General features: G+C 47.1%; 10 protein-coding genes across 10 annotated transcripts; 4 read left to right on the forward strand and 6 right to left on the reverse strand.

Annotated features, from left to right (window-relative positions):
• Positions 1–1,557: 1,557 nt before the first annotated feature.
• F5Y00DRAFT_264786 (uncharacterized protein) lies at positions 1,558–2,554 on the reverse strand (the record flags this gene model as incomplete). Its single annotated transcript, XM_048011708.1, has 2 exons — positions 1,558–2,305; positions 2,367–2,554. 2 exons carry the CDS (start codon positions 2,552–2,554, stop codon positions 1,558–1,560), a joined length of 936 nt encoding a protein of 311 aa, XP_047862173.1.
• A 242-nt stretch (positions 2,555–2,796) lies between these two features.
• Positions 2,797–6,046, reverse strand: F5Y00DRAFT_148189 (glycosyltransferase family 2 protein). The gene is made up of 4 exons (XM_048004479.1): positions 5,742–6,046; positions 5,212–5,690; positions 3,885–5,161; positions 2,797–3,818 (listed from the first exon to the last, which is right to left on the reverse strand). Exons 1-4 carry the CDS (start codon positions 5,766–5,768, stop codon positions 3,193–3,195), a joined length of 2,409 nt encoding a protein of 802 aa, XP_047862174.1. The 5' UTR covers positions 5,769–6,046; the 3' UTR covers positions 2,797–3,192.
• Positions 6,047–7,837: 1,791 nt separating this feature from the next.
• Positions 7,838–9,366, forward strand: F5Y00DRAFT_254773 (nucleotide sugar dehydrogenase; the record flags this gene model as incomplete). The annotated part of the gene is made up of 2 exons (XM_048010212.1): positions 7,838–8,419; positions 8,470–9,366. 2 exons carry the CDS (start codon positions 7,838–7,840, stop codon positions 9,364–9,366), a joined length of 1,479 nt encoding a protein of 492 aa, XP_047862175.1.
• Positions 9,367–9,740: 374 nt separating this feature from the next.
• Positions 9,741–11,632, forward strand: F5Y00DRAFT_244438 (glycoside hydrolase family 18 protein). The gene has a single exon (XM_048008825.1). It carries the CDS (start codon positions 10,314–10,316, stop codon positions 11,364–11,366), a length of 1,053 nt encoding a protein of 350 aa, XP_047862176.1. The 5' UTR covers positions 9,741–10,313; the 3' UTR covers positions 11,367–11,632.
• A 384-nt stretch (positions 11,633–12,016) lies between these two features.
• F5Y00DRAFT_272194 (uncharacterized protein) lies at positions 12,017–13,056 on the reverse strand (the record flags this gene model as incomplete). The annotated part of the gene is made up of 3 exons (XM_048012932.1): positions 12,017–12,135; positions 12,217–12,663; positions 13,003–13,056. 2 exons carry the CDS (start codon positions 13,054–13,056, stop codon positions 12,217–12,219), a joined length of 501 nt encoding a protein of 166 aa, XP_047862177.1. The 3' UTR covers positions 12,017–12,135.
• Positions 13,057–14,145: 1,089 nt separating this feature from the next.
• Positions 14,146–15,535, reverse strand: F5Y00DRAFT_244440 (uncharacterized protein). The gene is made up of 2 exons (XM_048008826.1): positions 15,068–15,535; positions 14,146–15,007 (listed from the first exon to the last, which is right to left on the reverse strand). Exons 1-2 carry the CDS (start codon positions 15,417–15,419, stop codon positions 14,697–14,699), a joined length of 663 nt encoding a protein of 220 aa, XP_047862178.1. The 5' UTR covers positions 15,420–15,535; the 3' UTR covers positions 14,146–14,696.
• A 229-nt stretch (positions 15,536–15,764) lies between these two features.
• Positions 15,765–17,003, forward strand: F5Y00DRAFT_244441 (LmbE-like protein). Its single transcript, XM_048008827.1, has 2 exons — positions 15,765–16,347; positions 16,423–17,003. Exons 1-2 carry the CDS (start codon positions 16,016–16,018, stop codon positions 16,985–16,987), a joined length of 897 nt encoding a protein of 298 aa, XP_047862179.1. The 5' UTR covers positions 15,765–16,015; the 3' UTR covers positions 16,988–17,003.
• Positions 17,004–19,638, reverse strand: F5Y00DRAFT_244443 (uncharacterized protein). Its single transcript, XM_048008828.1, has one exon. It carries the CDS (start codon positions 19,505–19,507, stop codon positions 17,252–17,254), a length of 2,256 nt encoding a protein of 751 aa, XP_047862180.1. The 5' UTR covers positions 19,508–19,638; the 3' UTR covers positions 17,004–17,251.
• A 411-nt stretch (positions 19,639–20,049) lies between these two features.
• Positions 20,050–20,511, forward strand: F5Y00DRAFT_254777 (like-Sm domain-containing protein; the record flags this gene model as incomplete). Its single annotated transcript, XM_048010213.1, has 4 exons — positions 20,050–20,178; positions 20,241–20,330; positions 20,381–20,417; positions 20,471–20,511. 4 exons carry the CDS (start codon positions 20,050–20,052, stop codon positions 20,509–20,511), a joined length of 297 nt encoding a protein of 98 aa, XP_047862181.1.
• A 720-nt stretch (positions 20,512–21,231) lies between these two features.
• On the reverse strand, positions 21,232–23,202 carry F5Y00DRAFT_254778 (MFS general substrate transporter; the record flags this gene model as incomplete). Its single annotated transcript, XM_048010214.1, has 8 exons — positions 21,232–21,430; positions 21,482–21,918; positions 21,977–22,276; position 22,318; positions 22,421–22,442; positions 22,478–22,666; positions 22,720–22,800; positions 22,860–23,202. 8 exons carry the CDS (start codon positions 23,200–23,202, stop codon positions 21,232–21,234), a joined length of 1,572 nt encoding a protein of 523 aa, XP_047862182.1.
• Between the last annotated feature and the right edge of the window lie 332 nt (positions 23,203–23,534).

Here is a 23,534-nt window from a genome sequence, read left to right on the forward strand (position 1 = left end):
AATACTTGAATTCTGTACCTAGCCAGGAGACAAAGGCGTCGCCCAACCTCATACCAGATACAGTTAGACCAAGGTCAACAGCATAACCGCCGCGTGGGAACCAATAGCTTCGACAACGCAGGTCACGAGTCCCGGTCCTCGCCGCGTCTCGTACCCGACATCAAGCCGAATTGCCTCGCTAGGAATGGGCACGACAAGGAACAGGACATGGCTACGAGGAAAACAAGGCGATGTTTTAGTCGGGCTTAAACCCCGCAGCTCCAAATCCCCAACTTCTACAGCCCATGGGGTTGGACGAAGATGACATACACTACTACGTACACTAGTCCCACAGATCCCAACACAAAGGAAACGAGGGGAAACGAGGGGGAGATGACGTCCCCATTGGTCAACCCCATGGAGAGCCTCCACAAAGAAAAGACTCTCCGCTGGGGGAGACAGGGGGAGGCCCGGGAGGGGGGGTGAAGGTCTCACCACGCCAAGTACGCAAGAAAAGGAAACAAACTTACAAACAGGGATTAGTTTCTTGACATGTTAAAGTTAAGCTCCGAGAGGCTCTCTTACAAGTTACACTACTAAAAGCAGGCCAAGGCCATCTGTGTACCTACTACTTTACTGTAACTATATTCGCTTTGTAACCCGTTTGGTTGGATTTGGGGCCTACCCGATCGATAACTCACATGCCAACGATGAACTATTTTCTATGTGTCTGCTTAAGCTACGCAGAAAACTCTTCCGTCTCAAGAAAAGCTAATACGTATGTAGCGGTGTAAATCAGGCATGCAGGACTTAGTACTATGTAATTCGCCAGCGATGCTAGTTCTCTATACATATGCGCTCCAATCAGCGCTCGGAGATCGTGGTTTTAGCTTCAATGTTGCCGCACGGATACCTACTCTGTTTCTCACTACACTAGCTCGTTTAATAAAAGCGTCGACGACTTTGCGGCTGAGATACGTGCACGCCATCGGACATCGCTAGAGCAGGGGTGAAACTAAAGGACCAAGAGCTACGAATTCTCAATATTTGACTCGGAGTAAGTGTAGCTCGAGCACACGCTAGAACTATATGATTATGACTCAGAAAAACATGTTGAAAACACCGGAAAGTTCAGTCCGCTCGAAGTATATCAGAAAGTACCTCAGACAAACAAAATACCTGATATTGTCTCGGTCGACCTGACTAAGGCGAGTAACATGCCACCTGGATTTCAGCCATATTTACCTAGGTAGGTACACGGGCGAAAGGAGATCATGAAGGCTGGACACTTAGTGGAGCTGTCTAAAGACCTGCTACCTTTGTGTAGACACTCAGGAATCTATCATGACAAGACTCAGCAGTAAATAGCTACCTAGGTAGGTACGAAAGGAAATATAAGTTTAACTACCTAACTATCAGAACCCCTGGTCTCCGGGGTATACATAAATTTATGCCATGTAACCCATTTTCATCTACTATAGTAGGCCAAACAACCATTAGGGGTTCCCGAAAAAAAAACGCCAAACGCCACCAAACAGTAAGAAAACAGCACAGCACCGCACCGCACCATAACTCTAATCAATCCTCCACGTCATCAGGGTCCCTATACCAATTAAACTCCGAATCGCCCAGACACTCCCCCACGGTCACGGCGTGATATCCCCTCAGGTCCATAGTGTGAATCATAGCCGGGAGCAGCTTCTTCGCCGTCCACTCGCGAACATCATGCGCCAGCACGATATACGACCCGTTACCATCTTCCCTAAGTGCGTCTTTGAATAGGCTAATCGAGTCCTCGATGTCCGTCTCCGTGTTACAGTTGTAGTCCCTGGTGTCGATGTTGTACATGATGACGTGGTACCCTAGCGCCTTCAGATCCTGCATCGAGTCCGGGTCGCGCCATTCTCCGTACGGAGGACGCATGTACGTCGGCGGCGTGGTCATGACGTTGCGGAGGGCCATCTCGTTGTACACCATTTCGTTGTAGCGGCCCTCGCGCCCGATGTCTTTTAGATGCTTGTGCGACCAGGTGTGAGAGGCGATCTGGTGGCCCCTCGAGCGCATACGCCTGATCAGGGCTGCGTACTCCGGGTTCGTGTCGATGCGCCGGCTCAGGACCGGGCTGTTGCCCGTGATGAAGAACGTCCCCTTGATGTTGAGCCCGTCCAGCTGGTCCAAGACGTGGTTGGTCCAGTAAAAGGGGCCGTCGTCGAACGTCAGTGCGATTTGCCCCGGCTTGGAGCAGGAGAAGATGGCTTGGCCGTAGGGGACGTCGCCGATGTGAGGACGCGACATGTTGAAGAGGGGCTTTCCCTCGGGGATGTCACTGTTTGGCGCTGTCAGTCGAGGTATTGCTTGCGAGTGAAGTCTGCGGTGGAAATACTTACGAGTCTCCTCGTGAAAGAACGGAAGGCGGAACATTGTCGTAACTCTTGCGTTCGAGACTCGATGCGTCGCCGTGATCAGGCTGTAATCTATCTGCGAAGATGGCGAGACCGAAAGTTATTAGCATTGATGTTAGTACGAGAATAGTAATGACTATTGCCCTTGTTTCGCCTGACTTGTCGTAACCCATCTTGAATCTGTAATGCCCGAAGCTTATAGGAACGAATGTTATAAACTTGAGAGCTTGGAATCTTGGATTCGGTTCGACATGGAATAGGAGGGAGGGCCGATATATATACATATCTCTTGGCTAATATCCGAGAGTTTAATATGTTGGGAACTGGGGGCTGTGTTGCAAGCCTCAGACCCGTCCGTGAGAACTATACCGATGGAGAGGAGGCTGTAGCGGGGACGATAACGTAACTCTTCCCATCAAAGCTACCTAGGTTAATAGAGCTAGATCTAATAAAGTATAACTAATAGCCTTTAGGTTAACCAGGAGACCGAGAACATAGGTAACCAAGGTTTGACGAGGCTCATGGGTTGTCTTCCCATAAGAAAAGTTAACCACTGTACGCACTATACGCTTTGGGTCTCTGACTCATTGTCAAGGCCAGTTTTTGCTCTGCTTATAGGTCGTAATCTTGCGTTTGGGCCATCTCTAGCTCGGTTATCGTGTTACCTGTCTAGCTAGCCAGACATGGCGTTACTCTAGCCCTCACATGAATTAATCTATATATTATACTTTTACTAGAGCCACAAAATCTCCATGGTATTACGGCTAGACCACTCTTATCTCCTATAGTTCGTAATACGAAACTAGTTAAATCAGTGGGTGTCGGAGACGTGAGGATTGTGCGTAGAGGGGTTGTCTGTAGGAAGAATTATCGTAGGGATATCGCGCGTAGGAGGGTTGTGTGAACGAAGATTGTGGGTAGGATGACGTGTGGGTAGTGGTATTTGTAGTATATCACCATCAATTCCGCGTGCAGATGGGTCCGTAGGTAGTCCCTGAGGTATTTGCTGTATCGCCTCGCTGTCGGCCCTGATAGGCGTCAAACGGCTCGAGGTGGGCGCCGTAAACGGTGTCCTGTAGACCTCCGGGTGTAGCTGGTTCTCTTCATCAGGAATCATAGTGCCGAAGATCTTCTCGCCGTCACTGAGAGCATCCTGGTAACGCTCTTGCTGTACCTGCCAGTCTGGTTTCTCGGCTTCACCCGTCTCGGCGATGACCTTACGCGTCTTACCCCATCCGAAATTATCCATGTAGACACATGCATATATAGTGACACAGATGTTGATAAAAGGACCGCAGGTTGTAAAAATGGCTAGGCCTAAGAGGTATTGGCCGCGCTCCAGCCAACTTTGGCATAGCCATACTGCTAAGCCGAGGTAGTAGCAGAGGGGTATGATCATAATGGAAGCAAAAATCATGACAAGCCAAAAAGGTTGGTCTGCATAGTTGAATAATTAGTATATGTTGCCATGGCTATGTTTAAAAATGATAGTTGGGGACTTACGTATAAATGCGAATACCATACAGGCCAGACTCGCAATAGCAAAAAGGTTAAGCATCCATGTCAAGACGTTTGAAAGCGCGACGATACGCTCCCATAGATTGAACTTATAGTTGGACTCCATAAGTAGCATGAGATCGTTACTTGTCGCGCCGAGTGTCCAGCGGCGCCGCTGACTGAGGAAGACCGAGAGTGAATGTGGCACGTCGGTAAAAGCGTACGCTCTCAGGGCCTGTCGTGTGCGGGCCTTGGGAAACTTCATAAGCATTAAGCAGACGTGGTTCCGGTCCTCAGACGCCGTGGCGCGGATACGTTTGATAATGCCATCTGTTGGCTTAGGATGGTAGCCGAATTCCTCGATGAGAATACGGTCGCCACACGTCTCCTCGCAAACACGGAGTAATTGACAGCATCCTGGAAGACAAGAGACCTTCTTGGTGCAGAGACTTTGGTGAAGTCGCCGTAGGCCTTGAGCGATAGTATATTCGGCATTTTGGTATATAGACCATATATTCCACTTATGGGTCGAAAAGTCTACCGCGACGTAGCCGCAGACGCCGACTGTCCCGGGATAATGACATTCTTCAATCAGATGGCTGATACAATCCTTCGCAAATACTGTGTCAGCATCCATACCGACTAATAGCTCGACGTGGCGCATTCCAGCATCTTCAACTAGAAAGTCCGTCATCGCCTTGAAGAACTCGGGAGAGAAAATGACCTTCGGCCGCTTGTCGCGTATGTTGAAATTGTGTACGAAAGAGCGAGCGACGATCAAGCTGTCTCGTTTGCCCTGATTCTGCTGCTTCACGATGCAGAAAAATGGCACACCCTTATATATCCCTCTTGATACGTCGACATCCATAGACTGGCCGTCCCATGCGACATATGCCGCGCGGATCATCTTCCGCTCTATTTGATCGACGAAAATGTCCTCGTTGAGATAATCGCCCGTGGTTTTGTCCATACCAGGACCTCGAACCTTGCCATCACAAACAACCATGATTGCTTGCTTGTGATGGCTGATATTGACTTGATTGACGAGCGAGTCGAGCGACTTACTGCATTCCTCATAAGTCTCATTGTAGCAGGGCATAAGTAGAACCATTTCCTCCGGAGTCTCGGGTTGAACCTTTTTCGGTTTGAAGACTAGGTTCTTCAACGACCAGACAATGATATCGAAAATCATGACGCAGTTTAAGACGAGAGGCAGTGAGATGAATGGTAGGTATATGTAATAGAATCTGGGCCAATACCAACTAGAAAAGATAAACATGAAGCTAACGTGTGTTAGTTGCTTATTTGTAGCGAAGATAGACGGATGACTTACTTTAAAACAAATATGATAGATATCGCGATATATTTGTGCCTGGCAACCTTCCTTTTACCCCTCTCTATGAGTACAGGATCTATAGCATCGGCAGCTATAGATGCAGTTGTAGCGTTGGCCGAAAGAGGAGGTAGACTCTCGAGTATTGCCGCCCGCTCTTCCTCAGGCGAGCCGGAACTGGATGTGTTTGGTGATGTGGTCCGTGACGTTCCCGATACCGATGCGGTCGGAGAATGGTCCTGACCTACACCATGTTGGTTGGGTTGTAGGTGTGTTCGGGTCGCAATAGGGGTGTCGGTAGTTTGCCCAGGCACAGGAGGAGCTTCCTCTCGAAAGTCAGCTCCCGCCGCCTTTTCATTCTGAGTAGACTCTCGGGATGATCTAAGACTAAACGACCGTGAAGGCCGGTTATGTCTATCTGAGAAGGGATTCTCCGAAGATGAACTTGTTCCTCCATCTGTGCTCGGATTACTCTCCGCCTATTTGCAGTTAGGGACATTCGATAGAAGAAGAAGAAAAGGCCGACTAACTCTTGTAGTACGGTTATAGAAGACCATGATGTTTCCTCCCTGGTGTGGCCGCCGCGGCGAACCGATAAGTTACTAGTACTGATGATTGGCAATAGGATGAACGGGAAGACACCACGTCCGCGTTCCGAATAGACTTGTCGAGAAGCTCGTAGCTCGACACCAACAAAACAAGTAATTTAAGTTAAAGAAACGAAAATGGGTTTTCAGAACGAGTGACATCAAACGTCCTGATTATCTTTTAATGAATGACTAATGGAGTTTTCTGAAGCTTGCTCAAGGCAAGAGAGTCAAGGAGAGCCAAAATACATCTAGGGGCAACTAGCTCTGTGTATCCTTCTATGACCTCTACCCCTCTGACGTCTTATGGCGGTCTGAGGCCGAGAAGCGGAACATCAGAATACGGGGTAACCGGGATGATGTTGATGAAATTTTTATTTCGCAAGCCAAGGATACGGTGATTCAGTTGAGCTTCAGGCTGGATCCTGACATAGTATTTAGGGTGGTTATTGTGCCTATTGGGAGTAGGTGATACGACAGCCTGTTGAACCTATTATTCGAGAACGGGAATTTGTTGTATGAACTAATGGAATTTTCCAAGCCTCTAAGATCCAGAGAACTGATGGGATCCACCATCTTCACGAGTAACATATCCACACAGACCTATACATCACCGTGTGTAGACAGACTTTGTGGCGAGAGTATTAAGTTTCTAAGTGTAGTTAGACTTGAGGGTTCAGAGAGTCGCCTTGGCCCATGCAATAAGCTCCAGAAAAGGCTTCCACAATACCAAAGACGAAAATTTGGACGGTAGCGCCGTAAGAGACATCATATCATGTCCACTCAAGCGGAGAGAGGGGACCCCAGACCCACGTTCAGCCTTACAGTTCACCCCCTGAAATAATGTTAGTTTTTTCGGACGTGCACGATACAGAACAGGGCTTCGAATTCTGAATAGAATAACGCCCTTTAAAGCATCTCCATTATTACACCAGGGTTTTATGGCATGAAATACTCTGAAACAACGTCCCCGGAAAACTACAACGACCTCCCAGGGTGGCAATAGATATACGCTTTAGGATCTCAGCCAAGTAGCTCTAGGGGTCCGCTGAATAAAATCATTACAGGGGGCGTACTGTAGTGGCAAAATAAGTTTCTATGGTCGTGCTAGTATCTAGAATGACTTCAAGTCGAGTCCTTAGTGAGAGCAGATGGTTTCGGTCCGAGCGAATGCGCGTGCTGTAACTCTCTGGACATTTGGGTAGGCTTCGAAACTTAGAAAACTGCTGTGACCAGGACCTGGCTAAACCGTATAACCACTTGCCAGGAACCATAATGGTTGTCGTGTTCGGGTAGTGGAACAGCCCTGTGCGGCTCTATGCAGATCATCCGCATAGGGAGGGACGGGACTCGATAGGAAAGCCTCGATTCTACAGCTAGCTTGCTGCCCCTTGCCCTGTTGCCTTACTAGCGTAAATGGTATGGACCCTGTATCTAGGCTGGATCTAGGGCAACATTAATGATGTCGAGATAGAATAACTGAGATATTGATTGCGATGTAATGAGTCGCGAAAACAAGCACCCCCACCTATTAGAATTAGAACATAGATATTATTCTCAGCATTGATACGCCACTATCCGGGCGAAATTCTGTATGGAGTCGGATTGGACTCGGTCGAATCCGTGCCCACCAGGTTGGGTAATTTTCGTTATGTTGGGTCCGAGCCAAAGAAAGCAACTGCTCTAGATCGGTCGCGGATTACACGCACGCTTGTATGTAAGCTTGTGTGTAATAGAATGGATAATTGTTGAGAAAAGAAGGTTACGTTTGTCCTATGCTCGAACTAAACGTAGTGGTTTGACCTAAAGGCCCGATACTTCATATTCTGCCTCGCATCTCCTGTTTCGATCAGAATAAGTTTCTTCGTTATCGACCTGCTTTGGCTTAGGTTCTCTCATTGTGAAGAATTCCACTTCTCGGCGTTTTCTAACTCTTAGAGAAAGCTCCTCTTGTTTCTCTCATAGTTGACCAATCCACTCGTTTTATTATCTGCATTAAGCAAAATTCCAATATGTATCCTCTTCTCATTGGCGACGTCATGAAGGAGATTCGAGCAGCCTTCCCTGCTCAAGACTGTCTCCTGATCGTAGACCCCTTCGGCCAGAGCAACAAGCCAAGCCAGGAAATCTCGCCGCCCAGAACTCCTCAGATTGACGCTTTAAGCGAAGCTGATGGACTAGAAAACTTGGATCTAGACTGCTCTGACAGCATCGACGAGAACAAAGAGCCTGTTGTGGCTGTCATCGGGTGCGGATATGTTGGAACACAGCTCATCGGCTCTTTCTCGAGTCATTACGACGTGCTGGGCTTCGATGTATCGAAAGAGCAACTTCGAAGATTAGAAGAGGAGTTTGGAGGCGAAGGAAGTCGTGTATCTTTCACCCTCGATCCTCGAAATCTCTCCAGGGCTACCCACTTCCTCATTTCAGTGCCAACGCTTCTCAAAGCTGATAAGACAATCGATACATCATATGTCAGAAGCGCGTTAACTAACGTGTGGAAATATGCCCGGCCAGGCTCAACGGTAGTGATAGAGAGTTCCGTTGCCATCGGGATGACAAGGCAGCTACTCGGCCCCTTGGCTAAAGAGAAAGGGTTTTTCGCGGGCATGTCTCCAGAGGTACGTTACCAACATCACGATATTCAGGAAACCCGCTAACAGTTTTAAAGAGAATCGACCCTGGACGAACTGATCCACCCATGCACGTAATTCCAAAGGTCATATCTGGATTGGACGATGTTGTCCCCGGATCTCTTGCTGCGATTACCCGTTTGTATTCGCGTGTGTTTGACTCCATCGTTCCCGTATCGACGCCGGAAACGGCAGAAATGACCAAACTGTACGAGAACTGCCAAAGGATGATCGCCATCACCTACGCCAACGAAATGGCGGATGCTTGCATTGGCCACGGCATCGACCCTTACGAAGTATGCAGGGCGGCGTCAACTAAGCCGTTCGGTTATACTCCGTTCACTCCCGGTCTTGGTGTTGGAGGCCACTGCATCCCAGTCAACCCGTACTATCTCATGGCCAACAGCTCATTCCCTCTTTTGAAGATGGCAACCGAAACCACGTGGCAACGACCGGAGAAGATCGGGCAAAGAGTTTTAGATGCCCTCTTCCGGGAGGCGCCGCATAATACCTCAACTCAAACTTCTGCCAACAGCGAGAGCCTGCATCTCAGCAAAGAGTCCGACTTTAAACACGTTGAGCGTACTGAGACCACATCACGGATATCACGTTCAGAGAAGTCTTCCAGCTTATTCCGACCTCGAGTACTAGTGGTCGGAGTGGGATTTAAGGCTGGCCAGTCTCATCTGAGCAACTCACCGGGGCTGAAGCTTATTCAGACTCTTGCCGACTCGGGACGAGTCGATGTTATGTTTGCCGATGCACTGGTAAAGCAAACTGCCATCCCTCACATTCCCCGTCTAGATATGAGCGACTGGAACAAGTCAAGCCTCGAAGGGTTCGACATGATTATCATCGCTTTCAAGCAAAAGGACATGGATTTCAAGGTTCTCGACGAGGTTCAAAATGTTCGGGTCGAAATGTGGTGCCCATAGATGTGGTTATGGACGAGCCATTAAACGGAAACGGGTACGAGAAATCAAATCATGATTGACGATGAGTTGCGGAGCATTTTCCCAATTGCCAAGAAAAGACCAAAGGTTGAATCGGCATGCTACCTTTGATGCATATAAATGGAGTTGCACCTGGCATAATTGCATATCGATCGAAGGTATTCATATGAGCAAGCGAAAAGTTACGGGATTTAGGGTGGTTCAAATTAGATGACTCGGTTAATTGGGTATAGGAGTTGCATATAACTGCTTTTTGGAATTAAACCCCTCTTTTACAGATTCTACAAAATTATCTCTAGCAATTATCCAATTATCCGTCATTTGTATCATTAACCTTGGGCGTTTTTGCATAACCACCTGAATAAAAATCCCGGAATTATTTTCTTATTCTCGTTATGACAGGAAAGACCTTCTGCTGTAAGACCTCCCAGTAGCCAACCGCAATGAGAAACTACAAGTAGCCACTGACTAAAATTGAGACATTTGTCATGAACCGGGAACGTTCGGCTTGAATTATGTACCTAATGTATGTTAGGTACTTTCCAGAGTTTTCAAAATACGAGAGTCCTCGTGTTACTTGAGGTAAGTACGTCGATTAGTTACCGCCACATCAAGAATACTGCAAGTTAGTCGCGACTCGCGAGTCCAGATAATTTGGAACTACCTAATAGCATCATCAACTTAGCTACCTAACCTATCATCAACTTAGCTACCTACCTCCTAACTTCATTCTCATTCAGCTCGAGTATATCAAGAATTACCTAAATAGCTTCATCCCTACAATTATAAGTCTAACCTATACCTAAGAGCATTCTCAATAATATCAGTCAAACATTACTTTCTTCCTGCTTCCCTGTCCCTAACCAAGTACATACCTACATACCTACATACCTACGTTTCCGCTATTTACCTCTAAAGCTTCCGTCGTCATGTCATCTAACCAAACCCCCATCAATGCTGTATACTATCCCAGCTGGCGAGTCTACAAGGGCTTTCCCCCCTCGTCTCTCCAACTCGACTGCATTAACCGAATATACTACGCCTTCGTCCTCCTAAACGAAGATGGAACCCTCAAATTATTAGACGAGTTTGCAGACTTAACCAAAGACGTCGACGGGGAGAAGGGCTGCATCCGCGCGCTGGCCAAATTAAAGCAGCAAAAGCCTGATCTCAAAACTCTAGTCTCAATCGGTGGTGGCAGCGGCAGCGCCGAGTTTCCCGCCATGGCCGCGGACTCTACCCGTCGGAGTACGTTCGCGAGGTCCTGCAAGGAGTTCGTAGAGCAGTACCAATTCGATGGCGTAGATATCGACTGGGAGTTCCCATTAACACCGGACGTAGGTAAAAATTACATTGCCGTACTCGGCGCCCTGAGAAAAGCACTGCCCTCGCCGCGGTACCTCCTTACTACCGCTCTGCCTACTGGTGAGTACTGCTTGAAGAACATCAATATGCGCGCAGCGAGAAAGCTCCTCGATAGTATAAATCTAATGGGCTACGACTTCAATGGCCCATGGACTGATGTATCGGGACACCACGCACAGCTCTTCGCCCAACCAGGCCCACAATCGCATGTGGATCCGGCCCTCAGGAATTCGTGCCACCGCGGTGTTGAGTATCTGGCGTCACAACATTTCCCAGTTTACAAAATTGTTCTAGGTGTGCCGGTCTACGCATGGTCTTTTGCTGGGGCCCGTGGGGTTGGGCAGCCCTTCAGATCCACCGCAGCGATGGACTACAATGATCTACCTCCCGAGTGGATCAGGGATGCAACTGTTGACCATCATGCAGTGGCTGCGAGCTATGTTGACCGTGCAGGTGAGGGGTTTGTTAGCTTTGATGTCCCGGAGACGGTAAGACGGAAAGCTGAGTATGTGAGTAGAAAGGGGCTAGGTGGGTTATTCTACTGGACTGGTGTTGGCGATGTTAAGGGCCCTGAGAGCCTGGTTCGGGCTGGATATGAAGAGCTTAACAAGGAGTAATCATGGAGACCTGCGTGGCCATGATGAAGGTATGTCCAAATAGCTCTTGCAAGTATATTCACGTCAAGGTGTAGTTGATCACTTCAATTACAAACCCACGTCAAACTTGGCACCGTCCTTGATTCAGAAGACTTGTTTTCTCTAGACGTAGAGAAAAGCACGAACCTATATTTTGCCCTATTAGTTAAATACCAACTTTGTCAAGATAAGTCAGTGTTATTGTCACATCACGCCTAGGTCAGAGATTTCAAGTCAACACATATCATTATTCACGTCTAAAACCAGCACAAAGCTGAAAGGCAAATGATTTGTGCAAATTGGTATCTACCTGGTGGTATCTACCCTGATTACTTGCTAACTAGCTGCCAACAGTTGAATGAGCTTGCAACGAAACAATATGCAAAGGTGAATGCCGCGTCAATGACTTTTTTTTTGGTGTTTTCTCCGCCCCTTTTCTCACTCCTTATTATTATGTGTGTGTGTGATCTTTTCATAATCCATAACGCCCGCCTATCCGTACATGCTAAGTCGAAAATGCAAACTGCAAAAGCCAGTCCAAAAGTCATGTCTCGTGATAGTGATCATGGTCACCAGTCGAATTAATACCGAAATAGGAAATCCTCGTCGCAATGCAAATCCGCCTGAAAATGCTAGTATCAAAATGACCCTTTACGGGATCAGCTGCGACGTTCAATCCAGAGAATTGAGGTAAGACGCGCATAGAATCCTGCTATGAAGGTAAGGAGAATCCACGTTGTAACGTTGTAACCTATTCAGATAGAGATAAGTGTTAGTAGGCTTCTTCCAGTAATGTACGGCGCTGTAGGGAAACATGATACATGATACATACCTATTCGATCGGCTGACGGTCCTCAGGCTTCACGCGGCTTGCAATATAGGCACCCTTGAACATGTGGGTTTCGTCGGCAGCCTTCTTGTACTTCTTGTCCATGCTACCGGCAGGCTGCTTTCCCTTCTTGTCGGCAGGCTGGCCCTTCTTCTTTGGGTCGCCGGTGATGTACAAAGGCGGCGCGGCGTGAGAAGCCACGGCAAAGCCATCTGCCTGTGGGGAACTCTGAGAGGCCCAGTTGGTACTGCTGGCGGAACGCTTGATGCCAGTGCCGGTGTAGGGGATGGTGTACGGTTTCCAACCCGAGCTGCTGGCAGTGCCGGGGACGGCAAGTCCCTTCTCGGAGGGGGTCTTGTACTTGTCGGGCTTTGACATGGCGTCGTTGGCGTCGTTGGTTCCAGCCGTGTCGGCGATGTTGGCGAAGTCAATAACGTTAGAAGCCTGTTTCTTCAAAGAAGTGTCAGTATAAGGTCTTGACGGCACAGTTTCCTGAAGATAGAAAATAGTTACACAAGATTTCCAAGATAATGAGGTAGAATTGTTTTCCTCTTTGACTATCACGCTGTTGCCGAAATAAGGGGAAGATTGTGTTGAAGGGGTGGTAAGTAAATAGAAGGAACGGCAAATGTGAAGATGTAACGGCAAAGGTGAAGACGTGACGGCAAAGGTGGGAGGTGAAAGAGGAAATCTAGGCAGCTAAAATAAAGACAGTCGCGACGCGTTGCAATATAGACGCGTCAAGATGAACACCGCTCGATGTGACAAGTAAACTTAACGTTAACGTACCTGAGCAGGCTTCTTTGCCAGAAGAAAGGACAACTTAGGAAAGCAGCCGACCATCTTGTCGAGAATAAAGATGTCGGGCTGTTAGATTGGACGGAATTCTAAGGGACACTGGTTGTTCGAAAATGTGGGTGTGTGGGTGAAGAATCTACGTGTTGCGGTTGCCGGTGTCGAAATATTTATGCAGTGTTTGGGTTGGAATAATAATCAGCGCATCACTTACCCTGAGGCGACAGTGATTGTGGTGATTTTAATCGATACGATTTGTACCAATGGCTTTACGACTGAATCAACAGTTAATACATTAGGTACCTACCTAGACGGTGCATCGGTACCTGAGTACTAAGTCCCCCCTTAATCAATTCTTAGGCGTGGTGATAGAGTCGTTTACTGATTAGAAGCCTAACTTTGCATGCGCCAACGCCAACGGTAAGGTACGTGACAGCCCGTAAATACGGCACATGATACCACAAATAGGTTAGCTACCTGCCTACCTAAGGTACGGGATACAATCACATTTATTGCTACGCATATCTACTGATTTCTTTAGCAACTTACACGTATGCTAGTGATGACCCAGTGATTAGACAGATACCTGATCTAGGAATAATAAAATAATCACCCCGCCCTGCCTGGAAGCATCTTCTCTTTAAATGGGATAGCGGGACTGTTGTAGATAAGAATGAATAAATCAATTTGTAAATTTACTATTACAAAATGCAAATGCCTAATCATACAGCATAAAGGAGACTCGATTTGGTACTTGTTATTGTAGCATACGACTGACGTAGGCACTGCAATGGGATCTGATATGCTCCCTGAAACGAGTTGCTGAAAAGTAGGATCCCATTCCTATATGAATTTCTCCTGATTCTAGCATTGGATAAATACTATGCCAATTTTAGCAACCAGCAAAGCCCCTACGCAACCACGCAGCTCTAACGAGATATAGTTATTTGCTATTCTCCAGAATAACTAAAACCTGTAAACATATCGGATCGGTTGGGATTCTCACATAGCTTAGTATTAAATTTAAACTAGGAGCTTGATATCACTTTGTTTAGATTAGATATTTCTCGATAATCCAAATCAGTCAACTCAATTTCTCAGTGAATTCTAAAATTTAGGATATATAAGTGACCAATACCCAGTTCAAGTTGTAGGTTAGAGGCATCACGTGAAAAGGTGACATTCAGTAACCCCCAAGTTTAAGACCCCTGTAGATCTGCTAGGCATCTCTTTATAAGATTATTTCCAAATTTGTAAAATTAGTACGGTATCCGGAGACTGTCACCAGAATAATATTGCATATAATCTCGGAACTCCGTGACTTTGTCCTTTGGAAGATGATGTATTTTTACCTGATCGTATCCAATCAAAGCAATGACCAAATCGCATGATAGTCTCGTCAGACATTTCTCATTCCTATCGTCAAAAGCTGTCCTCTAATCAAGACCATTTTGAATCGCCAATATTATCCCTGGGATCATGTCCTAATCCCACCCAAACAAGACTGTATGTGCGGTCTTGTTGAATTATAGCAGCTGATACCGATATAAATATAGTGGTAAACCACCTGAATTTACGTACTGAATAGGCCAATATCCGACTTTTGACTTGGCGTGCGGCTCATATAGTATTAATGAGTCAAAAGACGTATACAATACGGTGCTAGGGTCTGGACCTTTCTTAAGATATTAATATGGTTGCTTTATTGTATACCCGCCCTGGTAGAAGAACCCGCCGATACAAGCTAAAGAGAGGACGGCATATGGCAGGTCAAGCTCAATGACGGACCAGACCCAGAGACAGCCCAAAGGTGGTGATTGCTTCATAACAGCGAGATAGCTATACTTATTCGAAATATGAATTAAATAGCAACCGGAAGCAACACTCGCGGCGAGGAAGAGGATCTGCCGTAGAGGAGACTGATATCTCACCGGCAGTCCAGGCACAAAAGACGGAGCCGAGACGTGCGGATGAAGTACATAGATGAGCAAGAAGAACACTACACGCATTAATTCGACCCGATACAGCTGATTCCTTGACAATTGTAAGGGGGACTTACCGATAGAGGCTTGCACTGATCGAATTATGATCTGAGGCCATATGATGGAGATTGCATATTGATGCTGAACAAGCACATCGAGAGTGAAATGGAACATAGACAAACTGATGCTCCAGAGAATAGCCTCTACTACCCTATCGGCCGTAGACGACAGGAGCTCGTCCCCATCATCCGAATCGTCATCGGAATCCCGATCTTTCGCCATCTTCCTCTTCTTCCTCTCGGCTTCCTCGAAGAGGTTGCGGTCCTGAGCAAGCTTCAGCAAGGTGTCCTCGCTAGGAGCGGCGGTTCGATCGGGATGAGATAGCTTGATCCCTTCCGCCGCCTTTCTTGCTTTTCGAGTTTGAACCATAGCGAAGAGTTGATGGAGCTAGAGGTATTAAGGTATAATTAATTAGGAGTTAAGAGGTAAGGCTGATTAAGTATAGGTAAGGTATGTATGGTCGCGTGTCGGTGATACGACGTAAAATTATGTACATGTAGGGGTTTAGTACCTAAGCTCCCGTCATAAGCTTGAAGGTGTTCGGTAGATTCGGCAGGGGGTTCGAGCAGCCAATGAAAACCTCTATAGAACCCATACTTTATATGCACTAATCGGATACACGAACTAGTCTGCTAGTCTATGCAACAATTGATGATCAACCTTCAAAGAGGTGCAACAGAGGGGCTTCTCTCCCTCTTACATAATTTCATCCAACGCGAATGCGAATCTTGGTGCAAGTCCATCGTCACTTTCTCAGACCATCCGACGAGGCTAAGAACGGATAATGCTTCGGATCCAAGCCCGAACTTGTCTGGTTTCAATGTCCCCGGATTTCACTAGACAATCTATGACTTGGCTTTGGTGACCGCTTTACTTCTCTATATATTGTGCCATCTTTTCTTATATATTGCTCTTATAGTCGAGAGGCCACCAACGTCGACATTGAGCTACCAAACAGCCAAAACATGCCGCTCCCATCCCTATCGACCCTCGGCATCCTCGCCGTCATCCTCCCACTGCTATACGTCTACACGGCATCGGTATCGCAGACACGCCTACCAATGCTACGCGGCAAGCGCATCTGCCTGCTGATCGCCCACCCAGACGACGAAGCCATGTTCTTCGCGCCCACCGTCCTGGCCCTCACCCGCCCCGAACACGGCAACCACCTCAAGATCCTATGCCTAAGCTCCGGCAATGCCGACGGCCTCGGCGAGACGCGCAAGAAGGAGCTCGTCAAGAGCGGCATGTTACTTGGCCTCACCCGCGAAGACGATGTCCTAGTCTACGATAGCCCGTGAGTCTACCTATCCTGTATTCCTGTATGTACATACACGATACAGTAACCAAACTTAACACCCTCTCCCCCCAGTGACTTCCCCGACTCCATGACCACAACCTGGGAATCCTCCAAAATATCTGCCCTCCTAAGCAGCGCCTTTGCGCCCCGCCTAGCTTCGCAAAAGTCCTCCTCCGAGAACCTAACCGCTCCAAACGCCACCATCGACGCGATTATAACCTTCGATTCCCGCGGCGTATCCTCGCACCCGAACCACATATCCCTATACCACGGCGCGCGCGCCTTCGTCTCCTCGTTGACCCGGGGTAAGCCCGGCTGGGCGTCGCCCGTAGACCTGTACACGCTGACCAGCGTGAGCTTTCTACGCAAGTATACCGGGTTCCTAGATATTTTCGCGACTGTCATGTCGCTTGCGTTTGCCGGGCCCGGCGGTGCTAGCAAGAAGAGCGATAAGGGCAACCCGGGTGTTCTGGTTAGCGTGAGCGCGCTGGCCGGTGGTCGGGAGAGCTACGGGACGGCGCGCCGGGCTATGACGGAGGCGCATAAGAGCCAGATGGTCTGGTTCCGGTGGGGTTGGATCGCGCTGAGCCGCTACATGTACATAAATGATCTGAGATTAGAGAAAGTCAAATCGTAACCATCTTCTGTATCGTTACGAATGATTATTATACGTGAAGATAACAAGCATCGGCCTCGTATCACGAGCCATATTTCACAATGAAGCGAAGAATATGTCTATATATCACGTATGTTCAATATCCCACCAAAAGGGGCTACAAAAGGGGCTAAGGGGTTTGTATATGATATCGCCGCTGCTGGGGTATAGCAAAACAGCAGTGATTTATATACGAAATGAACATCTTGTGGGTATAATAATACAGATACATACAAGCGGCTGCTTTTAATAAAAGTCGTCATCATCATCGTAAGTATCCACCTCTAGCGGCTCTGGTAACTCGCTACGCGACTCGCCGGGCTCGTATTCAATCGATTTCTCCGATCCCTCCAGTGCTTCTTTGATAGCCGCCTTGTGCCAAGGCTTCGGCGGCTTCGCTCGGGATGTGGTCGTGAGGAGAGTCTCGAGGTCAAACTGAGATATCGGCTTTCGGCCCGCTAAGGTATGTCGAGAATTGGTGGCGAATTTCCTCGCTTTCGTGTCTAGGAGCAAGACCTCTCCCAGCCTACTCTTCACCTGTATAGTGAAAGGAACATGTTCGAGAGGGACTAAACGCATGGGTTCCCGGGCAATGTCTCGCAGGGAGACGTATCCGTGAGACGTGCGATAAAAGGCCGGGTTTGGGATAAAATCCCTAAACTCATTAATGAAATCCGGGACGGCCACGGTCACAAGCGGGTTCATAGGGTTGAAGGCTCGTACGTTGGCAAGGAACTGCCGACACCACGTTTGGATGGTATGCCGCATAGTCGCCTTCTTAAACCGAGCCCGTTGGTACCGATGTACTGTCTCGCTATTACGCACCCCATTATCGTTAATCATTTGGAAGTACTCGATTACCGCGTCTTCGTACTCTTGGCATTGAATCTTGTATAAATCAACTGCCTTCCTCATGTACGGGATGAACCTGCTGAACTGTCTTCGCGCTATAAGATTCCGAAGGAGTATATTGTAGTGTTCGAAGTTGGGTTGTACGCGATACGGCTCGGACACCATCATATTCCAGATAAATTCTACTACTTCTGCGTTCGGCACTTTAGAAAACATTTTGGCCAGCTTCCACCCCCCAGACGGCGGTACAGAGCCCATAATATAGGCCCACTCCATAAGGTCTTTCCATACAGACCCGGGGATAGGGATTCGAAACGTCTTTGATAGGTGTTGGACCAGCTGTAAGGCAAGGGGGATCTCTGCGTTTGATCCATATGTCTCCACGATAGCTTCCATGAGAAGCGCAGTAGGTCTCACACGGCTGGGGCCCTGCTGTATGTCAGTCGCCATGTTATGGATTATTTTACCTATCCTAATGCCGAAATGACGATCCAATATACTATTACTGATAAAATATAAAGACCCGGCCCGTCCGAATGCAATCATCAAAGCACACACTAAACTTTCGGTCATGTAGGTGCCATGACTATGAATCCAGAGGTAAAGTCTCCTGGCCGAATTGTCCTTCCTCATCATTCGTATCAAGTCTTCAGCGTGTTGGGTATCCTTGTTGAGTCCGAAATAAAGCTTCTTGAGTCGGGTATGGTATCTGAGGAGATCCGTCTTTCGAATCTGCGACCAGTGAAGGATAAATTTGGAGTGATGTAAACTTCGGGCAGTGACCATCCTTCTGGTTTTATCGTAGCCTGTATATAAAGGGTTTGTGAGGAAGCGTGCGGAAATAAACTCGGCGTATAACTTGCTTTGCCTCCAACTCGTAGTCTGGTTGCGAACCATCTCATTCCATATCCATTTTACTCCCGTAGGGTCTGCAGCAGCACCTGCACATCTGACTAGGTAGATGTACTCTTCTGACTGTAGAATACCGCCTGAGGCTTTCAATGCAGACAGCAGGACTAGCATATGGCGTAGTAGCTGCGAATATATTTTCCGGACTCCCCAAATGTCAATAGTAGCTCCTAAATTTAATACCTGGTACGCTCCAGCAGATACGTGTGTCCGGTCCGTTGGATCGGCATCCTTAGCAACAACAAACGGATCCAAGGCCCGGAGAAGTTCGGTGAACGTAGTTCGAGGCAGTAAAGAAACGGCCGCGTGAAGCTCAGCTTCTTCCATGGATGATATTTGTTTAAGATAGATGAGTAGTCTCCGAGTGTCCTTCCGTCGCAGTGCCTCGAGAGCTCTTTTAAACGGGTCAGGTAAGGTTACAACAGGGGTCTTATCACTGGAAACAGGATTGCCATGGCCAGATTCAGTTTGCGGTTTTGATTCAGTGTGGTTGAGAAGGTCACTGAAGAATTCGAAGTCCTCTCTTGAAACGGCACTAGAGGAATGGACTGCCGTTGCAAGGCCACGTGTAGAACTATATAGACTCTTACATGGCGAAGCACTGTTGGTATCTCTACTGGAGATCAATCCAGAGGATCGACTTTGATGGGAGTTAATAACCCTTGAGTAAACTCCTTTAAGGGGTGTATAAGAGAAAGTTCGATGCCGGCCGAACGACACCGTCAAAGTGGTGGGGAGCATTATGAGAACTATCGAGTACTATCATGACTGGTGTAAATAGGCTAGGCTACTGATTCAGGAGAACTGGACAGACATATTAGACGTGATTTGCGGGGAACTTTGATAGTTGAAGTTGTGTTGGTTTGGACTCGCCGAGTTGTGGAATTATTAAGTATGGAGTTGTGGAGATAGTGGAGTACTTCCCCGTAAACTCTAATTTAGTGTGACGGTAGTGCGTATGGAGAACTACGCTAACAGCAAACATATTTTATAGTGATTTTACAGTGGTCATAGCTTCTAGTACAGACATAAGTACCTTGGTATTTGTGGCTGTTGAAATATTAGGTAATCATTTTTATGATTTTGCCAAGCCCAGACTCTTTCACTAAATTGTTGTACCCAGGTTTCTTTCTACAAGCTGCGAACATTAAACCGAATCGTTTAATCTTCATATACCGCATCCTCACCTCTACACCAGTCTAACCCGACTCCAACACCGTATCTTCAACATTTCAACACACGTACAGATCATATTAACCCATATTTGACGTGATCTTATAATAATGGCTGGTGGTGAAGAAGGCCCCGCTGGCGGCTCAGTATCTGAGCCTCTCGATCTTGTGCGCCTCCTTCTCGACGAGGTTGTATTTGTAAAGTTGCGCGGCGATCGTGAATTGAAAGGACGCCTTCATGTACGTGAATCATATCGGCCCATGCCAACTCTTCCCTCTTCAACTAACTAGATAAATTCAAGGCCTATGACAGCCATATGAATTTAGTCTTGGGTGACGTTGTGGAAACTATCTATACGGTAGACGAAGATGACGACGATGAGGAAATTAGAGTAAGTACTATCTCATACGTTCTAGGATATCCTGCTAACCCCTCCTTTAGACAACAACGAAGAAGTCCGAGATGCTGTTTGTGCGAGGTCCGTCTTTACCATTTTTTCTTAACTTATCCTTCTCTAATATCTAGCTATAGGGGATAGTGTCGTTCTTGTCTCCCCTCAGAACTCCTCATGAGTGTTCACCGCAAAATTCGCACCTCCTCGGCCTAGAGTGTGTCAAATCACATTAAGAGCTTCTGCCAGGTAAAGGTCCGTATTCATGTTCAGTCAAGGACTCAACCCTAAGTCCGAAACACGGAACTCGGTATAGAAGTAGGTGGAGTTGCTCGTCGAAGTAGATGGGTGCCAGTTCAAGGGAGACTTCAGGGGAGTTCAGACTGTCTCAAGATGCGGAGGTACTTAAACCAGCACGGGAGTCACCAGTACCCACATACGCGGCCTATCAAAATATGATAGCCCCAGGTTTCCGACCATTCAAGTTCCAGCATCGTCCATACTGCCGTTAGTCATACCCGTCCAATACAGGATTTTGTGTTACGAAGCCAGCTGTGTGTAGCTATTATGCACCTTTCAGTTCCATTTGAGCTTGGTTATGCGATATTCCCAGGTCTTCCCTACCCCTATTTCCTAAAAATCATCTAACAGGCGATTAATGTTGGTCCCTAGTACCTAGTAAAGCATGGGGTTGAGAACTTGATATACCGAACTCTGCAGCTCCTCTATATAAGCATAGGGGTTAGCACAGACACTCCCCTTTAAATTAGGTGGCTGTAGATATATAAAATACGTGTTCAACTACGAGGGAGGTGGGCAGTATTGCCTCGTATAAATACCCAACTGGATGAAATTAAAAGCAATGGTAGCTGGTAAAATAGTCTTCTAAGCCGGTATGTCCTTATAGAACGTATCTAAAGCCCTTGTTATCCAACTCGGTAACATCCTGCATTCCTTGCTCGATCGCTTGTTTCTCTTGTTCCTCTGAAAGTCCAGGGCCCTCTAGGGCAGCTTCACGGTCCCGCTTCCTGTTTACCGACCACATATATATGTACAGTACGATGACCATTACTGTCTTCACAGAATAGCCGATGAGAATCCTAGCATAAGGTTTAGCCTTTAACATATAGCTCTAATCTTAGAAGACTCACGCAATGTACGCCGAGGTATAGAACGGTGCCTCTGTTTCGATAAAGGTTTGCGGCCCTATTATATTCCCGACACAATAGCCCACGAACAGGAAAGCTCCCGTGAGCTGTTTTTTGGTATATCCGGCTACGTTGCTACTTACCATCGTCAAGCTCAAACTAAAACCTACAGATTGGAATGAGCACAGCCAGAGCGCAACCAGTCGACCCCATCTATTCTGTGTACCATCAGGACCAACCGGTAGCCCGACAAGAGCTGCACCACAGCCGACGCAGATCAAGTTTCCCACTAACATGACCACACAACGCATGTTTGGAAATCGAGAACTAATCCAACCTGATAGGAGAAGGGAAAAGAATTGTACTAAATTCCCCGGGATTTGTAAGTACTGCGTCTGGAGCACATCAAAGCCGAATGTCTCTAGAATTATGGATGTGAACTAGGTTAGATGTTAGTATTAATTGCTATATGCCGGTGAGAAAATATGGGTGCGATACACTTGACTGGGCAGCATTTGGAATCTGCGCTGCGATGGCCATGACAAATAAAATCCAAGTCTTCGGATCCAGGAGACACTGCCACATTTGATAGGTTTTGAAATGGTGGTTCTTCACTCCTTGTCTGTTCTTAGCTACTCGTTCGACTGCGATAACTTTCTGCTTTTCGTTTAGAAATCGCGCCGTCGAAGGAATATCAGGCATGAAGATCAGGAAGATGGTACCCCAAGCCAAACTTATAGAACCGAACACAAGAAAGATGTACATCCATGGAGGTAAACCAGATGTGATGTGGCCAATCTATCGTAGGTTAGTGCTGAAGCGAGTACCCGAAGTCATACTCTTCTTAGGGGTAAGAAAGGAAGAGAGACAGCAGATTGGTGCAATTATATAAGAACAGAAGTTGTAACATACTACAAGCATGTTAGTTAGAAGATATTCAACCTCAGTTTGATATGATATCGAGCTCACCAGCATAACCAAGTAGACCGCCACAAATACCAGCTATCCCATTCATACTGTAGTAAGTCGTCAATCGCATGGGCTGCTCATCCTGTTTCCACCACATTGAAAGGACGAGCACGAAACCCGGGTTCACTACTGCCTCGAAGCATCCGAGCAAGAAGCGGTTCACTGCTATCCCGGCGAAATTCTTGCATGCCGGAGTAACAATGGTGAGCATACCCCAAACTAAGACCCCGTCAGTCTTACTATAGATATATAGTGTGGGAGGATTCAATAACCTAGAATGCTGCTACCGATGAACTTCCCGGCTGGAAGCCTTTGCAAGAGATAGCCGGCTGGCCATTGCGCTACTAAGTATCCTGAAAGTAGACAAAGCTAATTAGTCGTCGTAAAGACTGTTTACCTCGAAAGCTCATACCGAAATAAAATATAGATAAAGACCACGAGTAATCTTGGCCATGTAGATTCGTCCCTTGCCTTAATCCAAAAACGCTTGCGAAGTTGACGCTTGACTTATCGAGGTATTGAAGTAGATAAGTTCCCATCAGAAGTGGCAGAATGTGCCAATCGATTTTTCGTAGCACCTGACGTGCTTCTCGAGGGTCAAGATCGACGGCATCTTGTCTTCGATAGAGGTCGTATGCATCGTCGAGATCTCTAGAGGACGCCACTGATTGTCCTTCTGCTTGAATAGGAGTCGGGTTAGAAATGCTCACAGGGTTGTTCGAGGTATCCTCGACTGTTAATTTCTTCTCATCCATGTTTATCTAGTATTAGCCAACATGCTAAGGTATTTGGTTATAAATGCATCTTTTTCAGAGATGATATTACCCGTATATTTATAATATTTATAATCCTTCCGCTTGCTTGCGTCGCTTTGGAGCTCTAAGACGCCCCTCATTACCACCCAGATACCCTTTACAAAGCAGCGGCTTGATAAGCCTTAACTACACATAGATCTACGATGCTACCTTATGATTATCACGCAATCATATACTAAGCCGCAATTAGGTAGAATCGTTTTTGGGTAGTTAAACCTAGTACATAAGTAAGAGTGTCTACCAATGCGGGGAAGGTTGGGATTTAGATAACC

The sequence above is a fragment of the Daldinia vernicosa genome, assembly GCF_022497035.1.
Source record: "Daldinia vernicosa strain CBS 139.73 unplaced genomic scaffold F5Y00scaffold_46, whole genome shotgun sequence".
Lineage (NCBI taxonomy): Eukaryota > Fungi > Ascomycota > Sordariomycetes > Xylariales > Hypoxylaceae > Daldinia > Daldinia vernicosa.